The 17,279-nt window shown below is 38.0% G+C and overlaps 1 protein-coding gene across 1 annotated transcript in view; it reads right to left on the bottom strand.

The window, feature by feature from the left end:
• Positions 1 to 215: 215 nt before the first annotated feature.
• LOC113078820 (lck-interacting transmembrane adapter 1-like) overlaps positions 216 to 17,279 on the bottom strand; it is a 37,237-nt gene continuing 20,173 nt past the window's right edge. Inside the window, exons 2-6 of the mRNA XM_026251133.1 lie at positions 11,164 to 11,336; positions 6,040 to 6,094; positions 5,861 to 5,948; positions 3,890 to 4,431; positions 216 to 941 (exon numbers count right to left, since the gene is read on the bottom strand). Of these exons, the coding sequence (XP_026106918.1) occupies positions 720 to 941; positions 3,890 to 4,431; positions 5,861 to 5,948; positions 6,040 to 6,094; positions 11,164 to 11,267 (1,011 nt within the window). The 5' untranslated portion in view covers positions 11,268 to 11,336 and the 3' untranslated portion in view covers positions 216 to 719. The remainder of the gene's footprint in view (positions 942 to 3,889; positions 4,432 to 5,860; positions 5,949 to 6,039; positions 6,095 to 11,163; positions 11,337 to 17,279) is intronic.

The following is a 17,279-nucleotide window of genomic DNA, read 5'->3' as shown; positions in this document are numbered from 1 at the left end:
GCTTTGGAATAAATTGCATTTAAAATATATTCAATTTCAAAACCGTTATTATAATAATAATATTTCACAAGTTTGCAGTATTTTTGATCAAATAAATGCAGCTCTGCTGAGCATAAGAAACATTAAATATATCTATAAAAATTAGATTCCTGCCTATTCATCTATTATTAGTCCTAAAGTATGATAGTATACAGTTTAGCTTTTCTATTAAATCCTGATGACATTTAGGGAATATTAACTAAAAAGGAGACAACACTGATTAAGAAAACATTTTCTTTTTTTTTTGCCGTGATAATGGTTGCATCTAAATTCCTGTTAGCATCTATATTTATTCTCCAAACATAATCTACACTTTTTATCTGAAACCAAGTTGTGAGTTTTGATCGGTCACAGGAAGTTGATTAAACACACGTTTACCCAGAGTGCCTGTCTGTCCAGACCTCTCCCCACTTCTCATATTCCTCCCCTCACACCAACCCTGAACTGACAGTCAACAAGCACGGTCTACAGACCTTTGACCTCCCTGTTAGTCATGCCATACCAAGCCAGCCAAAGAGAGAGAGAGAGAGGAGGAAGAGAGTTGAGAGGGGGAGGGAGAAATTAAGGCTTAAACTCTCTCTCTCACAAGCCACGATATATCAGCCATCATTCCACTCACTTCCAAACTCTTTATTGATGCACAAGGGTCAGACCAAAGAGATCCGAAGCGGTCCTGGGTTTTAGAGGTCAAATGTCAAAGTCTGAAACCTGATCCATTCATGTAAACCTGGACAAATGTCATGACCCCGTCTGCAGTGCTGGGATAGCGAGGCAGACGTTACCTCCACGGCGGTGGGATGGCTGTGTCCGTTCTCCAGCTGAGGAACCCCTGGCACGATCATCTCGTCCTCTTCTGGTGGTTTCCAAATGTACTGCTCTCCGTTGCCCATGAAGACCGCCTCCTGTTGGACACACGAGGAACATGCAAGACGGTCAGATCTCCTCGAACATTGCAATTTGATGTCAACTCAAGTCAAGCTCTCCATGCTCATGAGTTCATGAGAGAAGCAGCGACATCCATTTTGTGAACCAATCAATTTCTCCGTTTTTTTTTTTTTCTAGGCATTTTGAATGAATCAGCAACTGTTGTTTGTGATAACACTGAATCATACGTCACCTATCAGAGTGATTCGATTCTACAACCTGACTGATTAAACAATCCATATGAAGAGATTAAAAGAATCATTCACTCAAAAATAAAAATGTATTCATTTTCAGGACATCAAAGATGTAGATGAGTTTGTTTTTCATGAAAACAGATTTAGAGAAATGTAGCATTGCATCTCTTGCTCTCCTCTGTAGTGAATGGGTGCCGTCAGAATGAGAGACCAAACAGCTGATACAAACATCACAATAATCCACAAGTGATTCACATGGCACCAGTCCATCAGTTAATGTCTTGTGAAGTGATAAGCTGCGTGTTTGAACCAAATTAAGGCCGTTGAAGCGTTATTATGGATAGAGGTATTTTGTCCAAAAGTGAAGGTTTAAAGTTAAATCGTGTTAATGATGGATTTGTTTCTGACAAACATGCAACTTTTCAATTCACAAGATGTTAATTAATGGACTGAAGTCATGTGGATTATTGTGATGTTTTTATCAGATGTTTGGACTCTCATTTTGACGGCACCCATTCAGCGTGAATAAACTTTTAGCAAAAAAACTTTTGCCTTGTCAACAAAGTAAAATAAGTTTAAATGAAAGCACTAAAATGACTGAAATATATATATATATATATATATATATATATATATATATATATATATATATATATATATATATATATATATACACATATATAAATTAAACAGAAAAAGTAATATAAAACAATAATAAAAATTAAAATATTTAAAACAAATGTTATTAAAATGAATTCTTAAAATATAAAATAAAGGCTGAATATTAATAAAACTACCATGACCTAATGACCTAAATTTTGGTCTGTTTCTGTCACAGAAAGCTATTATATGAAATCAGAACACTTGAAATTTTCAGCAAAAAATGTATAAACCAGTTTTGTGATTACATTTTTTGTCATTTTGGAGCTCAACAGTACCACTCCTGATTCATTTTCATTATGAAAAATAAAACGGGTGGCCAGTGCATTCTTCAGAAGTTCACCATTTGTGTCTCACAGAACAAGGAAAGAAAGTCATGCTGGTCTGGAATGACACGAACTGTTCCTTTAATTTAGAGCTGATTGGTGTTTGTTTCTACAATGGAAATGTTCTTTGAGTTAATCATTGCAGGGACAGATGTGTACGCAGAATAGAGAGCCAATGATTAAAGTGGGAAAGAAACACACCACCTCTATGAAAGATTAATACCAGCAGATGAATGGCTTCAGTGTTTGCTGCTATTTATTTCCCTGGCGGAAGCAACTACCTGCTCTGTGGTTCCTCCCAGATGCCTTTAACAAAAAAATAAAAAATACAAAAAATAAAAACACACACATGGCGGGGCAGGCAGCCTGCAAACAGACCTTACATAATCCAGCCCAGTGCACTGGAGTAACACATGTGCTGCACAACCACACTGCATGCTTGTTTTCATATAAAAAAAAAAAAAAAGCTCTAGATACTGGCTTGGATATGATGCAGGTCAAAGACACACACACACACACACAAATATTGTTTAGCCTTCCTTAAACATCAAATGGCACACTGTAAATCAGATTTAGAAAGATAAGTCTGCACTGAATACAATACTGTGCCTGTGTAAACAAGCCATCAATCAACAAACCTCTGACAAAGAAGATTTTTATCTCCATATGTGGCAAACAAATGGCACAAACACACACATAAAGACAAGTAGAGCAGAGCTGAGTTAGCAGGAAGACTGGATCATTATCCGATCATTGTCTGTGTGTTTTCCATTTTAAAGGCACCATCACTCTGCTCCGCAAAACTTGATACAGATATGGGTGAGATGCACACACACACACACACACACACACACACACACACACACACACACACACACACACACACACACACACACACACACACACACAAAGTAACAATGCAACCCTTCAGTTCATTTTTAATACTAAGTCATCAGAATGTTTTCTCATTTTAAATGAGTAAGACCATGGGCAAGTCAACATTTGAACAATTCTTGGACCTCTTTTAATAAAAAAATAAAATCTAAAAGATTGACCATGTAAATTTCACCAGTCATATTTCTATCAAGAAGGTTTTAGATAATGCTTCAGCCTGGTGGATCGAGGGGATGTTTTTATAGGAAACAGCACTCTCAAGTGGTCAAAACGTGTAACTGCACTACCAGACTGCGCATTTAAATTGGCGCAAATGCCAGACAATTAATTTTTTTCTCACTTCTTTTTTTATGTCGCCTACAACAACAGCATTAGCTTTTCTCAAAAAAAAAAAAAAATGAGAGCAAAATGAATGCAAAACATACCATAATGATGCTGGAGTGTTCTAAGTCGTTGCCATGGCAGTGCCATGCTTAACTGTTCTGAGTGTTTAGGGTGTTTGTTACTTTTTAGTTGCTGGGGTGTTCTGGGTGGTTGCTAGGGCACTGTGTGGCTGCTAAGTTGTTCTGAGTGTACACTCTCAGAAAAAAAAAGGTACCAAAGCTGTTGGGGCAGTACCTTTTCAACAGGGACGTGCCTTTTGAAAAGGTACTACCCCAGTGACAGCTTTTGAACCTTTGTTTGTGAGAATTTAGGGTGTTTTAGGTGTCTTGAAAGAGTCTACATGACACTCTGTTCTCCAGGAATATCCGTTCTTTAAAGGTTTCTGTGAGCGTTTCGCCCCTGCAGGATGAGCTATAACTGTTATTATAACTGTCCTGTACCTGTGGGGCCGAGCTGTGTCATATTCACCTTCGGGAAATTGGGCAGGTGAAATGGTTCCAGTGTTTTCCTAGGCAAGGTGCTGCTGGAGGACTCGCTGCTGGACACGCTCTGGTGCTCTCTTTCTCCATCCTCCAGCACTTCCTCCCTCCTGCCGCGCTCCAGCTTCTTCACCTTCCGTATGGAGGCGTACTCCGCCGTCACTTCGTCTTGACTCACGCCGTTCACGCCTCCTCTGCTTGCACCGCGGCCGTTCCCGTTGAGCGTCGGGCTGTGGGCACGGCGCTGAGTGGGCGTGTTGCTTGACGTCGGGGCAGGGGCAGCAGGTGGGGCAGCTTTATCAGGCCCCGCCCCTTTGATCCCAACGCTCTCGTACAGGCCGTCATCCGGCAGGAGGGATGAGGGAGAGGAGCGGCGGCAGACTTCAGAGTAGGTGTGCTCACGTTCCTCATTCTCAGATTTTTTGGGAGCTCGAGGCAGCTGGCGGCCTGGACTGGGACGGAGGTCAGACGTGGAGCGGCGGGTATGAAGGAGCAGAAGATCCATGCTGGCCGGACGGCTCTTAGGGCCACCTGTCCATCACAATAACACAGATTAGTATTAGAAAGATGGGACAGATTCAAGTCTGGAGGACTGATGTCATATTGGATAAAATATTGTACAAAGGGCCATTAATAAAAATGTCACATTTGACATAACTCCAGGAAAACACAAGAGGGCAGACCATTACTATTAGGATTGTGTTTCTGACCACACACTCACAATCTTACATGTGTTTAAACCTGCGTAGAGGTGGTGCAATGAGTTTGAAGTCAAAGTGAAACTACAAAAATGTAAATATTGTTTTCTAAACTATATATCAGATGATATTCCCAAAGCTAAAATGGTCAAATAACCCTAGGCTAGTTCGCAAGCTAATTAGCATACCTCTACTTATCCTGTATGACACTGGCACCTGTTTGTTCCCAGCTAACAATGAACATTCTCACAACGTTTTTATGAAAGTTATTAAGTTACATAATTTTTTAGGACAAAACATTCTTAAAGTAATGTTTCTGGAACATTGTTATTACTTTATGAATATTTTATATAAGGTCTCACGACATTGAGAGAAGACATTCTTGTGATCTTGTGATGTTATTTGTACTTGGTTATTAGAATAAATAAATAAAAAAATTCAAAAAAATATGCTAGATTTTTAAAATAATATTAGTAGAAAGTTGTAAGTAAATAATAAATAATTTGAAAATTAGACATTTTACTGTTCTTAAGAAATTAAAAATAAATGTTATATCTTCGGTGAAAATATAGTAGAACTTTGTTAGAAACATTTCGGGAATCTTTAAATAAAGTTCTACTCATGGACATATTTACATTCTTAGAAAATTAATACATTTTCAAATAATATTTGAGTGTGGAAAAAGTTACCAGAACACTGGAAGAAAAGTTTTTGTAACTTTTAAATAACGTTATAATTGTGACAAGGAAACGGGACTTCATTTTCAAAATTTTACCACCATAATTTGTAACATGGGTTGAAACTTGTGGTCTCGGTAACTTCCGCAGAAAAAGGAAAGTCTTTTCACAGTTGAAGAAATATATTAATATTTCTTGGAATAATGTGGACTGATGATCTGAGGATATTAAGACCAGGAGCATGTATTAGGACAGTAAATAGAGTAAACCTTGTTTTCATGTTGACCTTGTTATCCTTCTTATTGTGTATTTTGTGTTTTACACGCTAAATAAAGTGAGTCTGGATTTATAGAATCAGAAGAAGATGTATTTAAGGCTTAGAGATGTGTGTGTTGTGTGTGTGTCATCATCAGCCTCGCAGATCACACGTCTGTGACTGAGGGAACATGAGCTAGTAAACATCTAACCATGACAAGTCTCTGGAGACGTCAGTCTTTGCACACTGGTGCGTCGGCCAGTGCATGTGTGCGTCTGTGTGTGGTAAATGTGTCTTGTGTCCATACATCATGAAGAGCAGTGTCTCACCGTTTGCGTTGCAGGGCAGTCTGTGCATGTCATGCAGGCGGGTGTCAGATTTACTCATCGAGTTCAGCTTGGACTGGCGCAGAGCAGCCTGAAATTCAAAACATCATCATCTTCATGTATGTACTGTACATCCATGTCCACAATTACACTTTGTCCAAATATACTTTTTCCGCACTCACTGTTTCTTTTCTCTGAGCTCCTCCATTGGCGTGGCCATGTTTGCTCTTGCTTTTTCTGTAGACGTAAGGAGAACATAAAATACAGCAAACATGTTAAAGACCTGATCATCCTGTAAATAGATAGTTTTTAGTATTTGAAGGTGAGATGCAAATGCTGTTGTCAGGGAGTTAAACAATATTAAGCTGCCTTGTTTTGACCAAATTAGAAGCGCAGCACTATATGAAAAGTTCAAGATAAAGGGCAAATCTAGGGCAGAGATCATTATAAATATGTTTCATTTAACCATGGAAAGTATAAATTAATATAACTAAATATTTGTGTGTGTTATTTAACGTTTGTGCTAGATTTTCACATTAGCTTAACACACTAACCTGAAACTATAGAACACAACAGTGACTGGTGACTTTTTTTTTTTCTTTTTTTTTTGCAGGCTTGGCTCCAGTGATTTTTGCATACATTTTTACTATAAACATAAAACAAAATAATAATACTTTTATATTAATAATAAATTGTTACAAAAATAATTTTTTAATTTTTTTAAATGATACATATTTTGTTTTGTTTTATTTGTATTTTTTTTATCATGCGTACAAGTTTTATTTTTTCTTGGAAGAACTGTATACTTTTCTTCAGCAAGGATGGATTCATTTGATCAAAAGTGACAGTAAAGACAGAAATTTAACTTTTTATTATTATTATTATTTTTTTTTTAATAAATGCTGTTCTTTTGGAAGAATCATTAAATAATGCATCAATGTTTCCACAAAAAATATTGTTGATAATAATAAAAAAATGTTTCCTGAGCATTCAGCTTTGCATCATAGGAAAAAATTAATTTACATTTTAAAGTATATTCACATAGAGAATTTCTTCAAACTGTAATAATATTTTACAGCATTGCTGTAATTTTGATCAAACAAATGTTTTTCAAACACTTCAGTATAAACACGTAAACAGAGTGTAGATAGACTAACTTAATTATATACTTTACTTATTCATTTCACTTAATGGAATTGGATATTTGCTGTTGAGCTTGATTTTCATTTTCATGTTAACAGCGACCTCGTTTATTTGATTTTGGTTAGTGTAGTTCTTCACCTTCATTATGGTGGAAAGTGAAAGGGAACAGTGGAAGGCCGACTGCTGCGCTCTATTAGAATCATCTGTAAAGCGCTCAAGAACGCAGCGCTCCTAATCAGTCACCTATGAGATCACATTCTGTTTAGAAAGCTGCAGTCTTCGCAGACACTAGACATGCAGCTCTGGGTTTTGTGCAGAGCTATTGTGCACTGTTGAATGGGACAGGAAGTTACATTCCTCTACAGCGGCTCTCTGTGGGTATATCGAGGGATGTCGTAATCATGAGGGACTAGATGTGATGCAGGTGTGCTGGAGGAAGATAGAGCGGGAGGATGGAGAGGTAACCCTGACGATCCCTCCTCCCTTGCTTTTCTTCTCCTCTCGTTCCCTACACACACCTGGTGTGACATCAATTATAGCTTCTCTCTCTCTCCCCCGATCCTACAGCCTGTGAAATACACACTTTTTTTCCACACACACCTTTCTTTGTTCCTCTCACTCTCACCCCATTTTAAACATCCGCACATCTCTCACACTTAACGCGAATCTGTGCAAACAGAGGATTTTCTCTCCTCTCTCTCTCTATCTCTCTCTCTCACTCCCTAAACTATATGAAGCCTTTGTTATGGATGAATAGATAACGAGACATTCAAAGTAGAATTAAGTAGAACAATGTTTGCATAATGGCAGTGTTTCCTGTTTGTTTGTAGCTGTGCCTCGTTCTGTTCCTTTGTGAAGGTCAGAAACTCAGGAGGCCGGAGGGACACGTTCACACCTGGGTGTTAGTGACCCTGTGTCTACACACATGACTTGCAGAAAGCACTGTACAAAGCTCAAAAACGTGCACAGCAAAATAACAGCTGCACTTGGCTACTGAGTACGCAGTCATGAATGCAGCATTAGCAAAGCCATGTTTTAAAGGAATATTCAAGGTTCAGTACAAGCTAAACTCAGCTACAGTAATCACTCCAGTCCATCAAATAACACCTTGTGAAGCAAAAAGCTGCATGTTTGTATAACAAAATCATCTTGAAGACAAAGATGTCTGAAACAGGAGTAAAATATGCAAAGATCAAGCACCGTTTATAAGTGAAAACAGTCGAGTTTGACTTCACAAGTTATTAACTGATGGTCTGGAGAGGTGTATATTACTGGTGGATTATTGTGATGTTTTTATCAGCTGTTTGGACTCTCATTCTGACGGCACCCATTCGCTGCAGAGCATCCACTGATGACCAAGTGATGCAATGCTACATTTCTCCAAATCTGTTCTGATGAAGAAACAAACCCATTTGCATTTTGGATTGCCTGAGGGGAGTGAATTTTTTGAAATGTTCATTTTTTCTGAGCTAAATTATTATAATATATATTTTATTTTTTACAAAATCATGTTAACACATATTATGTCTTGTGGCTATACTGCTGAAACTCTAGTATTTTAATGTTTAAATATTGTCCCCCATTCACTTACATTGTACTCAGATTTGTGCTTGTTTAAAGAAAAGGAAAGACAATACAGTTTTGTGGTAATTAATATCATGCCACAAATGCTGGCGTTTGAACTTGTGCTGAACCTAGAATATCTCTTGAATATTCTCAGTTAATTCATGTTGAATCCATAATGATTAATAAAAGTCTCATCTTCTGAAAAAGAAATCATTCAAATAATATTATAATAGTATTTATCCATAGTTGAATTAGCTTTAATTTTATATTTTCTGTTTTTCTTTTGATTGTAGTAATTTTGTTATGTGCTTTTGTCATTATTATTTTGTGAATATCAATATAGCTATAATAATAATAATAATAATAACAGTAATAATATATTTTTAGGTTCATTTGTCAGTTTTCCTCCTATTATTTATGTTTTGATTCATGTAAGCTTTATTTCAATTGACAAATTATTTTGAACAGTTTTAGTAATAAGTAACGAGTCATGTCATAAAGCGACTCTTTGTGTGAGAAAAGGAATCAAAAAATGTAAACCATTAATTGCTAAAAATCTTTTCATTCATCACCGCGCACAAATCTTTTTTTTGCATTTCCAACCTGGCATAAGATAAAAAATATCGAAGCAATGGCATTTGGTGTCACTGACAGTGTTGAGATTTATGAGATTTATTTATTAGATATGACTTCAGAAGGCTTAGATTATAACAAATGAGCAGTATCTTTAATGGTGTTTTTTTTTCCTGTCTTCTTTGCATTGGAAATAGCAGCATGAACATTCTTCAAAGTGTCTCCTTTTATGAATAACGTTACACTGGTTTGGAAAACATGAGCGTGCATACATTTTCATTTTCTGCAATGGAAAAGAGACGGAACATTTTATTTCTGAAACAAGGGTTTTACTCAATCATAATCTGTGTATCTCAGAGCAATGAGCTCAGTGTGTGTTTTTCATTAGGCATCTGGTAACTTTGCAGCAATGCCAACCTGCTCTCTGAGCTCTAAATATCACTTGCTTTTACTGTACCTTGATTTTAACCATTAGAATGACACTAAAACAACTATTTTGTACAACAATCCAGAGCAAGTTGTTTGGCTATACAGCAGAAACATGAGTTTGTGTTGAATATGCAAAAAAAAAAAAAAAACAAGAACTGTATAGTCCCTATTCATCTTTTCTCTGAAACATTACATAGAACAGAAATAGAACGATGCCTGAGAGCATGTGAAACTGATTTGTTTGAGGGTTTCGTTCCTTGTAATATCTCTAAGCAAAAGTCTTTGTCACAAATGAGCATCCAACGCAGAGCTTAACTTAAGGCATTTCCCAGCGAAACGGCTCCTACAGAGGGCACGCAATCTGCTGAAGGAGTGATATTAGCATTCATCAAGTCGCTCCGCAGCAGGGAAGGAGAGATGGAGACGGAAAAAGAGACAGAACTGAAGAAAAAGAGGAGGAGGAGGTGCTCTGACACAAGAGTGGGGGAGAAAGAGTTTTTAAGAAGCTGCATTCTTTCAACATTTGAGTGGGGCGCGTCTGTGCACAAAGACTTTTACGTGCAAACACACAAACAGCTCAGGAATAAAGATATGGGTGTGAACCGTAAAGAATTAACGGTCCTGGTTTTGATTCTGACTGCTCTTAACGATTGCGGTTCCTTAACAATTCAATTAACTATTCTTTCAGTATCAGGAGGAACATTTGGGAAAGGAGAAATTGTGTTGATGTTGCTGTCGCTGCCCTCAGCAGTTCACTTGATGAGATCGTTTCAGATTTGAAAGATCTAACAAATCTGAATGAAATGTTTTGCAAAAGGTGTGTTTACTTTTTGATGCAACATTATTAAGCAATCATAATTAAGCTTTATTAAGCATAATAACAGTAATCCAGAAATTAAGAAGGCTCATGCATTTTATGAACAAGTCAATATTATGGTCATTAATCTATATGCAATAGAATACAATTAATTTAAAACAGTACTAAATAAAACAACAAAATGCCATTTTTATGATCTGTCTCATTTTCTTTTTTGTGTAAACTTATGGCCACAACTGTAACAAAGTAATAGCTCTTGCTTTGTTTTTAAAATACAATAAATAACCTGAGGTTCAGTAGGTGAATCAGTAAATGATTCATTAGTGATTTGATTCACTAAAAGAGTCAATTAACGAGAGTGATTCTTTCGTGAATCAGACTACACTTCTTGAACTTAATGTTTTTGATTCACATTAAAGAACTGGCTCATAAGAGTCTAAATGTTATTTTATTTTATTGTGTTAATTAATTTTATTGGACTCATTATTTATTATTATTATTAATATTATTTTGGTAACACTTTATTTTACAGTGTCCTTGTTACACGTACTACATACATGCAGCTAACCCTAAACCAAACCCTAACTCTATATTAAATATATGTTGTTAATTAATATTCCTCAGTACATAATTGTATATTTACACAATAAGAAGCACACAAAATATATTTTTTTCTTTTTTTTTTTAAGGAGTATGATGAATATGATTCTCAGCCCTATTATTAGGTAAAAGGTGTTTGCAGTGTGTGTGTGTGTGTGTGTGTGTGTGTGTCACTTACCTCTGACACCCCACACACACCAAGAGGATGAGGATGGTGACCACAAAGGCAGAGGCGGCGGCGATGGCCCCCAGTATCAGCACCTTGGGGAGATTTGAAAACATTCCCCCGAGCTGCAGACACACATAAACACACACACACACAGCTCCTGCTGTACGGCTCGTCCAGGGCACCTACACACACAGATAACACAAACAAGATCAGATCAGAAGTTATGACACAAAACTGATTTAACAATAAATAAATGACAGCAAAAGGGAAGCGGATAAATAAATAAGTTTTACCGAATTATGCTAATAATTATTGACTCTTTTGAGTCAATGCAGTTTGATTGAAATTATCAATTAAAGAGGGTTAAGTCATGTCAAGGTGTTTCATATCAATATTTAGAGGAAAGCTTTTGAGCAAGAAACTTCTTTGTTGACATATTTCCAAAGGACGGGAACCAAATGAATGAATATACAAAGGTTAACAGTTAAATGAAAATGTACAAATGAACATTTAACATAAAAAAGGCTGTTTTTTGTTGCTTTAGAAGTTTATGGTTTGGAGCAATAATTAATTATTCATGTTTGGTCTATTTTAGCTTTGTAGTCATACATTTATTTTACCCCATGTGGCTCAAGTGCTTATCCTTTGACCAATAAACCTACAGCACGAAGCACATTGAGCTTGAAGAAAGAGTTCTGTTTTAAATGGAAAAGTTTTGCTATTAAAGCTAGCTAAAAGTGCCTCTGCTCACATGAGTGACGGTCATGAATGGTGTTTAATCTCTCTCTGTGTACAATAATGCCTGGGATAACATCTGCAGTTCAATATTACTGCTGAGCCACGTCTGTGGGGGAAATATGAAGCTACAAGCTAAGCTAAGCTAACCATGGCTAAGCTAACGTCTCAGTCAACATTCAGTCATTAAGATAAATACAAGTCACTGTGTTATCACTGACTCTCCTCTACAGTTATGCTAATACCATGATTTCTGAACATCTACTATGGTATGGTATACTTGGAAGTACCTTGAAAATACCACGATACATGAATATAAAGCTAGACACTACAAGCTTCTGGCAACAAGCAACTCTGTTTACTAATTTACAATAGTAAATATTTTATATACACTGAAAGCATATTAAATGTAAATATGTGACCCTGGAGCACAAAACCAGTCTTAAGTCGCTGGGGTATGTTTGTAGCAATAGCCAAAAAAACATTGTATGGGTCAAAATTATCGATTTTTCTTTTATGCCAAAAATCATTAGGATATTAAGTCAAGATCATGTTCCATGAAGATATTTAGGAAATGTTATACCGTAAACTTCATTTTAACTTAATTTTTGATTAGTAATATGCATAGCTGAGAATTAATTTGGACAACTTTAAAGGTGATTTTCTCAGTATTTAGATTTTTTTTTTGCATCCTCAGATTCCAGATTTCCAAATAGTTGTACCTTCTCCAAAAAAATAGTCTTATCATAACATACCATACATCAATGGAAATCTTATTTATTCATTTCAGATGATACAAAAATCTAAATTTTTAAAAATTTACACTTAAGACCCAGGGTCACATATAGTGTCTACTTTCATGTTTCAAAAAACTTTTATGAAAATAAAATGTCAAAATAAGTACAGCTCACATTTCTCTAAAATGAACATCAAGATGATGAACTACTAAAATGTTTTTTATACACACAAAACAGCACCTGACATTTTTCATCATGTCATTAAAAATGCCAGCCTGGCATATGAAAGAAATCCATCACTGAGTGTATGATGGTGAGACTAAAGAGAGCACTGCTAATGCTTGGAGTGAAACTAGCTGGACTCATTCCTCTTCTTTACACACGAGATCAAATATCAGTTTTTCAAGATGGCCTGAGCTTTCCCCTCTAAACACACTCACACACACAAAACACGAAACAACACACATTCAGCTAGAGGAGAAATGTGGCCAAAGCTCAGGATTAGACTGAGAAATCGAGAGCGAGAGAGAGAGAGAGAGAGAGAGAGAGAGAGAGCGGGATATGACAAAAGACAGACTCAGGAAAGGAGGTCATGGAAACCCAAAAGCGTTCACCATTTGTGGGTTGTGGGTGTGAATCACATGTGTGTGTGTGGATGGTTCATAAAACAAGAATCTGTGTGAGATAAACACTGTTTTCGTGTTCTCAAAGATATCATTGCATCCTTCTACCACCCCAGAAAAATTCAACATCATCCGCCCTCCCTCTCTCCTCCGTCTGATGCTGCTCTCAGCACATTTCTTAAATATTCAGTCGGTTTCGGAGAGAACGGCTGAGGAGAATCTGCAGCTAATTGACAAAAGAAAAGAAACGAGGAGGTATAGAAACCCGGCGGACAGAATCAGGCTTCGGACGAGTCTTTAAACAGGGCAAGTATTTGTTGGAGTGTGTTGTTCAGTGCTTCCCCATGGGAAGGTTTCTCTAGCAACAATTCGTACGTCTCTGTTGTTCCCACCTCTCACCATAGCAGCGCTAATGAACGCACAAATGCAACATATAGATGTGAACACACACACTTTAATCTGAGTGTGTGTGATTAAGCTCGCATCTTTTTAGCACAGAGGAAATGGCAAGTTTGCAGTGTGTAGCAGGGCTATGTGCATTTTCTCTGAATTACCACAAAAGAAAAAGCTTTCTTTATGCTTCAATCTGCTCATTTAATGTGTCATCTAAAGAAATACAACCACAAAAATTATCTGTACTATAAACAACAAGCCTATTTAGATGGAAATCATCAACTACAATGTTTCTTGATGACAAAAGTCTCCATTTCTGTAAATGTACATTGTCATACACATCATTTCTGAGGTACACATCGCTACTAAATAAAGTGTGCACTGTCATTGTAATTGAGTGATGCCAGCTTAGTCCCTTAAGGTGAACGCGATCTAAATCCCATCATATGAATATGTGCACGCTCACATTGCATCATTGAAATCACATTTGGAAGTGGATGAGCTGTTCCCTCGCTGCCCAAACCTGACCTCCCATCATCCTCTAATGGCCTTCTTTCAACCCTCGCCCACAGGATTACAGACAATTTCCCTAATTGTGGCCAGGAATTCACAAGCTGAATGTGATGAGTGTGTCCCAATCCAAGTATAATCACACAAGTCAATATCAGAAAAAAAGCAGTATTCGGATTTCACATACATATTTGGATGGCTATTGAAACTGTTATGTGTGTGATGCTGAAATTAAAATTATTTTGAGAACAGCATGTGAGATTTAGTACAGTTGCATGCAAATGTGGGCCATATATACAAAAAAATATATACACTGCTGCTAGAAAATTTAGGGTTGGTAAGATTTTATGATTACCAAGACGATTTAATTGATGAAAAATAAACCTGTAATATTGTAAAATATTTTCACAATTTAAAATAACTGAATATGTTGTAAAATGTAATTTATTCCTGAGATCAAATCTAAATTTTCAGCATCAGTACTCAGTCTTTATTGTCTTTATACAGTTTTATAGTCACATGATTTTCAGAAGTTATTATGATATGCTGATTTGTTGCTCAAGAAACATTTCTGAATATTATATTTTTTTTTTTGGAAAGCATGATGCATTCTTTGATTAATAGAAAGCCCGAAAGAACAACATTTATTTGAAATAGAAAACTCTTTAACATTATGAATGTCACTTTATTACTGTAAAATTAAAAAAAATGAATAAAAAATAAAGTATTAATTTCGTATATATATAAAAAAAAACGTACTGAACATAAGTATATACGAAATTGTGCATAGTGTGTTTTAAAAAAATCAAGAGCTTTGTTTCAAATTGTAGTTCGCTGCTCTTAATGTTCTTAGCTTAGCCACATGGTAACATATTGTAGGTTTGGAACATTATTCATTACAAAATGTAAGTATGTGCTGTATTCTCAGCAATATACAGCCTATATATAGCAAGCATTACTGTAAACTTTTGTTTTTTCTTGTGGTGCCATTAGTCAATCAACGTTGTTCTTGTAGCTCCACAGTAATTAAGCGGTTGACTCAAAAACATTTCATACACTTAGCAACAGAATTGCTTATATCCTTCCATAGAAGTGATCACACAACTGTTATTGAGATAAATGCTAATGCTAACAGCAAGAAGGATCTCAGCTAATAGAACCTCCTCAAAACTTTCACTAACATTCTTTTAAAATAAAATAAATGTTAGGACAAAGTAATGTGATCTTCGTAAAGTAATGTTCATGGAAAGTTCTAATAACTTGATTAATATTTGATAGACATTCTCATAAACATTCTCAGAACAACATTCTTGGAAAGTTCTCATGATCTCATTGGCACTAGATGAACATTCTAAATAACGTTCTAATCACGACATCGTGAGACAACTTTCACATTATAACTTTCTAAGGATATTAAAAATAAACTTTCAAATAACGTTATATTTTGGTTGAACATAAAGTTAGTATAGCACTGTAAGAAATGTTTGTAACCTTTAAGTAACGTTATAATCACAACAAGAAATCTGAACAATTCAAGGTGTTAAAAACATTTCAGAGCAACATTCCCACAATGTTTTTATAACCTAAATATGTCAGGAGATCATATTAGGCCTCGGCAGACAGTGAAGCATCAATCTGCAATCTTTTAGCGGTGACATGAAATGTTCCGCATGCTCTTTCGTTCTACTTCAAAGCTGCTGTTGTATTTTGGGTGGATTCACGTGCAGCTCATCACATGCACTCGACACCCTGCTAATATGACAGCAAAACTCCATCTGCGGCCATCATAACAGGCCCTCGTGAGAATCCCCCTCTCCATCTTTCAGTTCACCATGGGGATAAATCCCATTATGAGAGCGTAAAACCCCTCAATCTGTATCCTTAGAGAGACTGACCCCGACACCAGAACTGGGTGAGTCGTTGCTGTTGGCTATTCTGCAGACAGTAGAGCCATTTAACACCTCCCCACTGTGGCCTGTGGGTTTACACTGTGGACTGTTTTACAAAGAGGACCATCTGGACACTTCATAACACTGTGGTGGACAGGATGACTTTTGACCATTTTCTGTTTCTCCGCTGGTTCCGCCCAGCCCTGAATTTTCTGTTTCTCCGCTGGTTCCGCCCAGCCCTGAGTCTTCTGTTTCTCCGCTGGTTCCGCCCAGCCCAGAGTCTTCTGTGTCTCCGCTGGTTCCACCCAGCCCTGAATCTTCTGTGTCTCCTGTGTTCCCTCCCGGCCTCCCTCTCCCACCTCCTCCAGGACCTGCTGGACACACTGCTCCACTTCCGCTGGTTCCGTCCAGCCCTGATCCTCCTGTCCTTCCTCCCATCCTTCCTCTCTCTCCTCCTCCTAGACCAGCCAGTTCCTCGTCATCCCTGCTGGTGCCAGTCAGTCCTGCAGCTCACCCTCAGTCCGCGCCATCTGGGCGTGATGGTTCGCCGCTGGACTGCCAGTCTCCAGCTCCGCCTTGGCGCGTTAAGGCCCTGTCTCTGCCTCCAGCCTCCGAGCCCTGGACTCCTCCTCGGTCCTTCGACCCAGCGGCTCCGCCTTGGCTCTTAGCTCCCTCGTCTCCACCGTGGCCTGGCATCCCTCCTGCTACACCTCGTCACTCCATCCCTCCGGCTCTGTCAGGCTCCTCCTTCTCTCCGGTTCCAGCTCCACAGTGGTCTGCCAGAACCCCGCCTCCACCTTGGTCGCCTGAGCCTTCTGCTCCACCTAGGCCCTCCGGATCTTCGTCATCCTGGCTCTGCGGCTGTGCTGCTCCATCTTGGGCTCCTCACCCACCGGTGCAGTCTCCGCCTGTTGGCCCCCTGGTGTCGTCGACCCCTCCTTCACCATGGCTCCTCCCGCCGTCAACTCCACCATGGATCTCCGTCCTGGCTGGTCTCTGGTGGACCATCTGGCTCCTCCTGCTCCGGGCTCCTCCCTCCATCCACTCCGCCCTGGTCCCTACCTCCATGCTCCCTCGTCGCCTGCTCCTCGCCAGCCTCCAAAACCCCCACCATTGGACAAGCAGTTTAGAAAATGGATGGATAGCTGTATCTTTGCAAACTACAATGTCAAAGGAACGTCCCAACGGCTGGATGGTTTTTCTGTCCTCTAGGCATGAAGAACTTCTTTAATACTAAA

The sequence above is a fragment of the Carassius auratus genome, unplaced genomic scaffold, assembly GCF_003368295.1.
Source record: "Carassius auratus strain Wakin unplaced genomic scaffold, ASM336829v1 scaf_tig00026657, whole genome shotgun sequence".
NCBI lineage: Eukaryota > Metazoa > Chordata > Actinopteri > Cypriniformes > Cyprinidae > Carassius > Carassius auratus.
This window is presented reverse-complemented; position numbering and strand designations above follow the sequence as displayed.